We start from the raw sequence: 10,754 nt of genomic DNA, 5'->3' as shown, positions 1-10,754 counted from the left end.
GATTAAGAACAGATCAACATTATGCAGTAGCTTATTCAATTCAATTGTTTTAATTGTAGGTTTAAAATTTTTTAAATGACACTAATTATAATACAAGAAAAACAAACTTGCAGGATACACATTTATTTACCTTGTAAGATTGTTGTATCCCACAGTTCTTTGAGTGAATGCACGAGCTAGAAGGCGAATATTTTTGAAATAGATACCAGTTGCATCTTCAAATTGATTGAGTTTCTATATAAAATAATGTTTTTATCATTTTTTAAGTGATGAATAGCTTTAATGTGTTGCATAATTAGGAGTAGGTTAAGATAATTAGTGGCAGATCCAGGAGGGTGGCTTAAAAGTCAAGATTTTCATAAGGAATACACAATCTGTACCCCCAAAATAGAGAAAGACACCCAAGCCTCTCCACTCAGGTCCTTGATTTGCTCTTTACACCAACACTCCCCCCACGCCCCCCACCCCATCAATTAAATTGTCTTAGATCTCCTGCCCCTGATAATAGAGGAATGTATTAATTAATATTAAAATATGTAAACACAATTGTTGGATTTTATTACCTGAAGGATGGGATAGGATTGTAACATGTGCCGGTCACCATCAGGGCATTCAATCTAATAAAATATAAAGATATATGAATTTAATAATCTCACACATATGGGCAAAAAACAGAAATATGAGCACTTCGCGTAAGTTGCATTAACATTGATGGAATGTGTGCCATCCTGCTGAGTAATATTTGACGGAGTGGAGAAAATACAGGCAACAAACGAACCAGAGCAGCATCTTGATTATATAGACATACAGTATCACCGCTGATCGGATGGGGTAAAATTGCTCTCTCTGTGGACACCATCCCCACAATGCATTTGACCACTATACTTGCAAACTGGTCTGTCTTCTATTATTTTTGCTTTAAGGTGAGCCAGTTATTATTCTTTTCAAATAACAGTTATATGCTTGATCATACTTTAGAGGATGCCATAGCACTTACAATGTATGGCCCTTCCACTAGATTTCACTATTAGATGATGCTATATCATATATAGAGTATGGTTCTACAACTATATTTTACCAATAGAGTATGTGTATGGCGATCCATCTAAAGTTTATTGTAGAGGATGCTATATAATGTCTATGGTATGCATCTTTTTATATACAGTAATGCTAGATAATTAACTGTAGAGGATGCTATAGCACTTACAATGTATGGCCTTTCTGCTAGATTTCGTTATGAAGGTGATATTTAGTATGGCCATAAAAATAAATTTTACCAAAAAAGTTTAATGTAGAAGATGCTTTACGTCTATGGCATGCATTTTTTTTCCTTTAGGAGTTATTATAGAGTTTATGTTAGGTTAATTAAATAGTTATTCATGCCATGCACTTCACAATTTTACTCCAATCACTAAATCAAACACCTATGGAATACTTAGCTGCCTAGCTCATAGTGTCGAAGCTACCAATCAGTGCACTTCGAGATTACTCACTTAGACACCTAAGTTAGAAGCAAGTGAAAAGCACAATGTGAGTTACAAACCCCAATATATGGCTATTCATCTCAATCTCACCTGTAAAGGATGCTTTGGACATCTGTTCCAAATATTCCTCAGTTGTTGTCCATCAAACAAGACAGATGAGAATGTCTTATTAACATACTCAAGGCCTGACTCAAGATACATAGCACCCATCAGAGCTTCAAAGCAGTTAGCCATGGCATGTCGAAGGTCAGATTTACGGCAGAGATCTGGTCCATGTGCATATAGAAGATAGTGATCCAGCTTCAATTTCTGTTTTATGAAAATCAATATACTTGTGTTAGTAAACTTACACTATTATTAAAAGACTGTAAAGGTTATATAATTAAATAACAGAAAAAGAAAATACAAGCATTTGATGATAACAAATTATAGTCATAATACATGATCACTGCAATTATAGGATTTTAAAAACTCTTACCTTAGCTAGGACAGAAAGGTGTTGATTCTGCACAATAGCCTGACGGAAGGTTGCCAGTCCCCCTTCCTCAATATCCGGGAACAGTAAATACAAATGGGTGCTGGTGATAAACTCAACAACTGCGTCACCGAGGAATTCCAGACGTTCATAATGATGGATGTGCGAGGGCGTTTCATCATCTTGGGCCATCTTGGACATTGTGTTAATGAGAATGTTGATACCCTTCTTACGGTTGTACATTTCTTGCTTACCCTTCTCGTCCCCGTAGTCTGGGTGGCGCATTCCACAGTTGTAAAGTGAATTTCTTACATGGTCGGGGTTCATCCCGTAACCCTGACCATAAGATGGATGAGTCATTGCATGCTGGGAAAAGTTAATTATTAGCATCATCAAGTTTACTATGACTAATAGGTAGTTTGAGCCTAGTTTCATGTCTAATTCTAAATTGTAAACAAATAGCGCCCCAATAATTGTAAATATTCTTCTGAGAATCTGCTTAGACCATATGCATGTGTAAAACATAAAATATCTCAGATCAAACTTGTTACAAATAGTAATATTATGCACACAGTGATTTGGATATAATAAAAATCCCTTACCTTTAATAGGACCTTGTCTTTGAATACATAACCTATACATTTCTCTAAATTGTGAAGGCAAGCAAAGTATCGTATATGATCCACCAGAACTGGAAGCATTAACGCATGCTGGGAAGAGAAGTGAGCCATATGATAGAATCTACAAAGTTATTAGAATATAAGAGTGCAGTGCATTCTAAATTAGCTGCTTCCCTGTGCAACTATTTATTTTTTATATATTAAACAGAAATCTTCAATTAGACAATACCTGGCAGATGTCTGATTTTAACCCTGTCACATAAGCACCGTCACAGTTGAGTTCTGCAGTAACTTCACGTGACATATTCTTTGAGAGTCTTATGGCCTGCAGTTGTTCAGACCTTTCGGTGAGTTTTCGTCGGTCGGCTGGCGTCACTTTGGGCTTATTGGATATGAGATGCTGTAATTTCAAGATGGACTTAAACAGCTTTTGATACCTGAAATTAAATTGTTACCTGTATAACGTTTTTGAGTTTACCATAGTGGGACGAATGGTTCTATTGTGGATGTTCTGGTTTTTTAATTAGAAACAATGGTAATATTCGATTAAACCAGTAAATATTCGAAAAATAGACTCTTTCTTTTCAAATCTTATTTCATCTCAAACAGTATATATCTAAATAAACATATAAAAAAAAGTAAATTTGTCATACTGATGATCCCCAGCATAGGTGAGCTGAACAGGTCTCACTCCAAAATGAACGATGGTTGGGAATGGGCGTGCTTTGTCAATTTCTTCTTCCTCCCTATCAATCTGGTCAACTCGAACCGAACTTGGTTTCTGTAAAGACAACATCACTGTAAGCAAGTGATAGGAAGACAAACACTTTGAAAATTGGGTGGGCCCAGTAAGAACATCTCAAGCGTGAAATGGAACACTGTGAGTTTAGAGGCCCTCAAACAAATGAGTACACAATTTAAGGCAAGAAATCTGAGGATTTGTAGGATTGGCCATGTAAATTCACCAGAAGCCAGCCTAGCATTTAAACAATTTTTTGGCAAATAATTGTTATTTTGTCTAAATTCTCTATTTTCCTAAATACAGCTAGAATGTTATTAAGGCAAAAAGCAAACTTGAAGGCACAAGAAAAATTACCTTGCCAGGGTATGTCAGAATTGAGTTCTTCATGTCTTCTGCAAAACTTTGCCAGTCGATGTCATCATACTCCCTCCAATTCATCTCTTCCAGGACATCTGTGAAGCTACGACCTTTTCGTATTAAAGCCTGCATCACATGGTGCATAGAAAGAATCTCTTTGCCGTTGTTTGGGAGGGAGCGGGCAAACCGAGGCATGAAATGGAATAGCTGACAGCCTTCTTTTGCTTGGTAATGTAAAAAAATATATATTAACTTAATTCAACTTAAACAAATAATTTTATATATATATATATATTAACTAACATAATATACAGTATATAATAACTTAATATATACATACATGTTAACTGTAAATAACTTAATATAATTATTATATAATACAGTATATATAATAACTTAATATATTAACTTAATAAAAACCTTAAATAAATAACCAGATATAAATAGTATAATATTACTTAATATATATATTATATTTATCCGCCATTTTGATTAAATCTTTGAATATGGCTTTTGATACGCAAAAACTATCAATAACACAAAAAATTAGTGTTACTGTATTACCTTGCTCCCAAAGGGAGAAAAACCAAGGTAATACCTACAAAACTGGCAAACTCATTTCATTATTAAACGTTACATACAAAATTGCTTCGGCCTGTTTGGCCTATAGACAAAAAAAAAAAACAGCCATCCCCTACATAATCTCACTGATGATCTAAATGGTTTCATTCCAGGGTGATACATAGGTGAAAGTACTAGATTGATTTATGATATTTTACTCCAAACAAAAAAAAAAAAAAAACTGACAAACTTCCTGGTCTGCTTATTCTGATTTTAAAAAGGCTTTCGAATCCATTTTATTTAAATTTCTCTTTAAAAGTTTAGAGCTTTTTGGATTTGGTTCTCAATATGGTTAACAAATATAACGATATGTCTTCTATTGTTATTAATGGTTTTCTAACTAAACAATTTGAAATAACAAAAAGATGTAGACAGGGCGACCCCCCCCCCCTCTCTCCATACCTTTTTATAACATATATATGTATCAAAATTCTAGTTATGATATGCAGCAGTAAGAAAAACAAAGAGATCAAAATAAATAATATTGGATAAAAATTGTCAATGTTTGCAGATGATACCACAATCCTAAATAGACGAACCAAAAGCTCAATTAGGTCCACCTTAAGTATTTTGAAAGAATATAAATCAATGTTTGGTCTTAGAATAAATATCGATAAACCTGAAGACTGTATGGATCAGGTCGAAATTAAACAGTACAGAGATCTTATGCAAGGATAAGAAATTAAATTGGATAGGAAAAAAACAACTTAAAATTGCTGGGAATTGTTTTCAATACAAATAAAAATTAAATAGTTGATTTAAACTATAATAATGCCAGTGAGTAACAATAATGCAACAAAAATGCTACTTGGTTGGTCTAAAAGATACCTTACTGTACTGGGAAGAGTTACTGTTATCAAATCGTTAGCTCTGTCAAAATTAATTTACTTGATTTTATCTTTACTAGATCCAAGCGACAATGTTAAGAAATGACTAAATAAAATCATGTATAATTTGGCAAAAAGGTAGAGAAAAACTTTGGTAGAGAACAACTTTCTATGAACTATCAAAATGGGGGTGTGAAAATGATGAAAATTAATGAATTTTTCCAAGCTCTCAAGATTTCATGAATTAGGACACTCTACTGAAATGATGCCAAATGGGGAAAATTATTTTCATCTGATCTTTCTAAACATTGCTCTATTGTCTTGGATTTGGTAAATTCTGAATGGGAAAAACCTTTTTGGAAAGATGTACTAATAGCATGAAAATATTTAAGGAAAGAGTAAGAACTGATGATAAATATATTACACTTACAGAAAATATTTGATTTAATTACACTTAAAGAAAATACTTGATTTAATGACAATATTAAAATTGGTGACAACCCATTTTTTTTACAAATGTTACGAGAAAGGTGTAAAATATGTTAATGATTTCTTTGATAGTATAGGTAAATTTTAAAAAACGTGATGAATTTTGTAAATAATTTAAATTGAATATTAATGTTCTAGAGTATCTAGGTATAAGAAAAGCTTTATTCCATGCATGGCCACAATTGAAAGATCTTCATAGCAATTTGAATTGTCCATTTCTGCCTATCTTATATAGATGCTTGTTGCAGTGTAAAAAGGGCTGCCAAATATTCTACGTTGAGCTAATAAGAGTTAAAAAAAAATGAAGCACAATACAACAGTAAGGCACTAGAGCAATGGTCCAGTAAAATAAATTTTATATTAACTGAAGAGGAATGGAAAAAATACTGTACAAATAATTTCTTATGTACACAAGACAGTTAACTTAGATGGTTCCAATATAGAATTTTGAATAATATTTTAACAACCAATAGTTTCCTTTTTAAAATTGAAATTACAGATTGTAAAATGCGCTCTTTTGTTATTTAGAACCTGAAACCATAGTTTGCATTTTATGCAATTGTCCTTTGATGTGTCCAATTTGAAAAAGTTTGAACAGTTTTTATTTCAACAATTAGGGACGTATATTAAATTTACAAATAAAATAATCCTCTTTAGTTTTGAAAATTCATGTACCATTAATGTGCTACTTATTTCAATAAAATATAATATTTACACAGCTAAATTTAGAAAATTTCCTTCAAACTTTGCTGGTGTTTTAAATTTTTCAAAAAAAAAAAAAACAAATACTTTCTTTCGGGAAAAACATATTTATCATTTAAATTTTAAAATAACCCACTTTAATGATAGATGGAATATATTCATCCCAATATTTATTTAACTACAGTATATCTTTAATTCTACCATATTAAGCATAACTTGAACAATCTTTTTTGTTGTGATTTTTGTGTGTGTGTGTTGTTTTTTACTGTTAATTTGTAGTATGTTTTTGAAATTATTGAAATAAAAAAAAAATCTATATATATATATATATATATATATATAGAAGTGGAGGTCGCTGGAACAGAATGTTGCTACTCGGAGTTTCACGCTATTGCGATCGTCAGGCAACTGATGAAAGGTGAACGTTGTGGGGTGATGTGACTTGCTTGAGCGGACGTAGTATGAAGTTAGGTTATTGCGGACGTCGGAGTTGCTGTTCGGAGGTAGTGCTTGTTTTCGTGGCGGCATTTCGATACAAGTTCTGACCTTTTGTTTAGGAGTCTGAACTAACATGAATGTCACTCTTCCTTTATTTTCAGCTTTGCTATTGATGATTGCTTACCTTTGTAATGGAAGTCAAGAAGTTCAAGCAACTCATCAAACAGGAAATTAGCAAATAAGTCCATGCCACAAACTGTAAAATTCTGAAATTTATAAAAGCAGCAAAGGATTAAAACTCTTGACATCAGGACATTCCCATGACAACTACCGATGTCGTGTTTTTTCCATTAGATATATACATTCACATGAAAAGTACTATCTCATGTTTTTTCCACTAGTTATATACTAAAGACTAAGAATCATTCTTTTTATAAAACCACAATCCTATTAGACGGAACCAAAAGCTCAATTAGATCCACCTCAAGCATTTTGGAAAAATATAAATCAATGTCTGGTCTTAGAATAAATATCGATAAAACCCAGACTGTATGCATCCGATCAAAATTAACATATTTTCCTATTAAACACCATCCATTTCCTGAGACAATAAAATCGCTATTTTCAAATGGCCTACAGCCTGAAGCAAATTTACAACAGAAAAATGTACAAATATACTTCAAATGTTTTTTTTATTTCAAAGCAAATTTTCAGGAAGTGATAATCACCACTTTCTTTGTTTCTAAATGGGTATTTTGTACAAATTCTTGAAATTGTAAATAATTATGTCATCTTCAGATCATCACTTTATCTTGCATACTAACATTGCAAGGGGAGATCCAGGATTTGAAGGAAGGGGCTCAAAATTTTTCTATAAAAACCCAAAAAGAAAGGCATCCGGGGGTCATCTCCGGGAAAATTTTGATTCCTGGATGGCCAGAAATGAGCTTTCATGAATTTCTGAGGTGTCTTTTGTGAACATTATCACAATTGGATACGATGATGATACTGTATAATTATTATAAGAATATGACATAATTAATAAGAATATGATGTAATCATTACAATTAATACAATTAAACTAATACATTCATTAACACTTAATATCCATATTTATACCAACTAATATTCTCAATCGGATTACAATGGCAACAACACATCATCTTAATCCACACCCCACACCACCTGTTTGAAGTATTCTAGATCCGCCTCTGTTCAAATGATTTACGTTCTACTATGACAAACGCTCGTTTGGATTTCCCGATGATGCTTGGAATAAATCGTAATCAGATAAGCAATCTTGTGGTTGACAGATTTTAGGCAAAATTTCCCAAATACAGAATTTACTTGTACTGTGACATTCCTGGTGATGTTTTTCCTTAATTTATTTTAGTATATCACAAATTGGTGGCCTTATTTACGGTAAGGTATAATGCTTACGATTCACAACCACATGGATTATGAAAAACATTTTCATCATTTCAAAAGATCATTTCGCAATGATAGTATTGTAGTACGGTGCTTTTTTAATACGGTAATATAAAATGGAAAATGGATTTGAAAATAAATTAGATGGTTACATTGCAACTCTTTGTTTCTCGTTTTATTCAATATTCTACTTTTTTGGAAGATTTCGACATTACAAAACATACATGAAGTCATATTACGGTAGCTTGATGCATTAAAGGAAAACAATTAAAATTTAATAACTAGATTTGAACTCGTCACTGAGGACGAGTTTGGTGATCCGCCGCACTTTGACCCTTGAGGAAGTGTGCGCGGCAATGACCAAAACGGCAAAAAACCAAAACGTCAACAATTTTTAACCAGAACGGCAATAAGTCAAAATGGCAATAAGTCAAAACGGCAATAAAGTCAAAATCACAATATAAAAGCAGTAAACATTTAAATAATTAAAACTTTAAAATACAGACAAAATGAGGCTAAACAATATATGTCAAAAGTAAAAAAGCGCAAAAGAAAAAAAAAACACTATAATAATAATAATTATTATTATTATTAATAATAATAATTAACAATGATGATGATGATGGTGGCGATGACAATGATGATGATGATATTAATGATAATGGTAATAATAATAATAATAATAATAATAATAGTATTTAAACCATGGAGGTATTATTGAGAAGGAGATCACTCGAAAAAGCTACGTGCACGCAGCGATGCAAATGAACCAAAGTCAAAGCTGCCGCAGCGCGTGAAGAACGTTTACGTGATGCCTTTGAAGTCCCATGTGTTCCCCGCCATCAAATTTTCAGCAGGCATAATTTACCAAAAAATTGAACATGGCGAAATGGACAGCACCTTCTTTTCTCGATGCGAACTGCATACAGTCAATCACTATGGCTGCACAATCGTTTCCATTTTGAAGCTGATACATTTATCTCTCATAAAATATCAAACATATTAATATTTTCCACCAAAAAAAGTTTCGAATTTAATGGAACATTTACATGACCTTTAAAAGTATAGTATAGTTCAACTGAAATTTCCATAAATTGGCCAAAATTCGCTAATTCTAATTTTAACAGATATTAATTAATAAATGATTGAGGATTATAATAAACTAAGTCATTTTAGGGTTAACTATTCGAAAAATCAATCCCAAATCTGAGTATTTTTCAGTCTTACGCTGACTTAGCTTTATAGTCGAACTAATCAATCTTTAGACAAAATTATAATGAACACAAAATTTTTATATAAATATTTTACGGAATCCATTCCTGAAATATACAAATAATAACATACCAAAAGTCCGAAAAAATCTAATCAGAGAAACACTGTTCATTATAAAGATATTTAATGGGTTAAAATCAAACGCTTTATTGCACAACTGCTCTGCTGGAAGCGTATAAATGCATGTCGTTGCCAAGTTGTTGCTAACGAAAAAATGTGAATTATAGGGTAATACGCCCGCGCGCGATGCAAAAGCGGGGAACACATGGGTTTGTCGCGTCAAAGGGAACTGTTGCCGAGTGATCTCCTTCTCAATAATACCTCCATGGCCTAACATAGAAATTAGAAAAGCTGATAGTTTTATCTTTCTGGTTTGAAACGCATGTTTATGTGAATGTTATTGTGTTATTTTGACAACGGATTTTTGTTGGAGTTTATACAGAATAAAAGTTTATTTGAGAGTTGTTTTACAACATTGTGAGCTGTGTTTATATTTTATAATAGCCAATGTTTTTGACATATTATGTCAAAGAGGTAGTCCTAGTCATTTCTATACCGCTCGGAAATACCATGTCATGACACCTGATAATCAAGGTTAGTTCTAATCTAATGTAAACATTGAAAAGGATGTGCTTAATCCCAAGTTATTCTCTTTAACTTGGGTTTGATTTAGATGAGATGTTTTCGTCATCTTGTATCTTGTATGAGTAAATTTGGGAAAAACCTTAAATGAAGGTTTGGAAATTACATTTTTCTATTTTCATGTCAACTCATCATGAACACATGTACATTAGACATTTATTAGTAGTTGCAAAGACCGCATTGATTACTTTAAGTTCAAACAAACAACATGTTCAAAATGCCCACCACTAGTGTCCTGACGATAGTTATCCTTATAGCTGTTCTCGGTGAGTAGGTTTTTATTCTTATTATAGTTGTTGAAATTGAAATGTTGTTGAAATTGTGAGACGGGAGCAGTGGTGCATATTTGAGTGCGCTAGTAAATGACTTTCTCTAAAGATTTTTGAAAATGTTGTCAGAAGTTAAATGGACCTATGGTTAATCATGTTTAAGTAGTATCACCTTTTAGTCTGGTTGTAAAACTGCTGAAATGAACTTTAGCGGGAAAAAAGTAGAGGAAAATTAATTTTTGGTTTTTCTGAATCAGCATCCCCTATAGCTGTCTCTTATACACATCTAGATGTGTATAAGAGACAGCCCATGTGTTCCCCGCCATCAAATTTTCAGCAGGCATAGTTTACCAAAAAATTGAACATGGCGAAATGGAGAGCACCTTCT

The 10,754-nt window shown here is 32.6% G+C and overlaps 1 protein-coding gene across 2 annotated transcripts in view; it reads right to left on the bottom strand.

Moving 5' to 3' along the window:
* Positions 1–10,754, bottom strand: part of LOC117102815 (ribonuclease 3-like) — a 37,362-nt gene that overhangs the window by 4,904 nt on the left and 21,704 nt on the right. The window contains exons 8-16 of one of the 2 annotated variants that reach the window (XM_033243231.1): positions 6,940–7,021; positions 3,676–3,902; positions 3,233–3,360; positions 2,809–3,016; positions 2,562–2,669; positions 1,963–2,325; positions 1,575–1,793; positions 564–617; positions 131–234 (exon numbers count right to left, since the gene is read on the bottom strand). In XM_033243231.1, the coding sequence (XP_033099122.1) occupies positions 131–234; positions 564–617; positions 1,575–1,793; positions 1,963–2,325; positions 2,562–2,669; positions 2,809–3,016; positions 3,233–3,360; positions 3,676–3,902; positions 6,940–7,021 (1,493 nt within the window). The remainder of the gene's footprint in view (positions 1–130; positions 235–563; positions 618–1,574; positions 1,794–1,962; positions 2,326–2,561; positions 2,670–2,808; positions 3,017–3,232; positions 3,361–3,675; positions 3,903–6,939; positions 7,022–10,754) is intronic. The other variant, XM_033243232.1, reaches the window with a different exon arrangement.

The sequence above is a fragment of the Anneissia japonica genome, unplaced genomic scaffold (assembly GCF_011630105.1).
Source record: "Anneissia japonica isolate Jap-2015-1 unplaced genomic scaffold, ASM1163010v1 scaffold32248_len650992_cov182, whole genome shotgun sequence".
NCBI classification, from domain to species: Eukaryota; Metazoa; Echinodermata; class Crinoidea; order Comatulida; family Comatulidae; genus Anneissia; species Anneissia japonica.
Note: the sequence above shows the minus strand (reverse complement) of the source record. Positions and strands in the feature narration are given on the sequence as shown.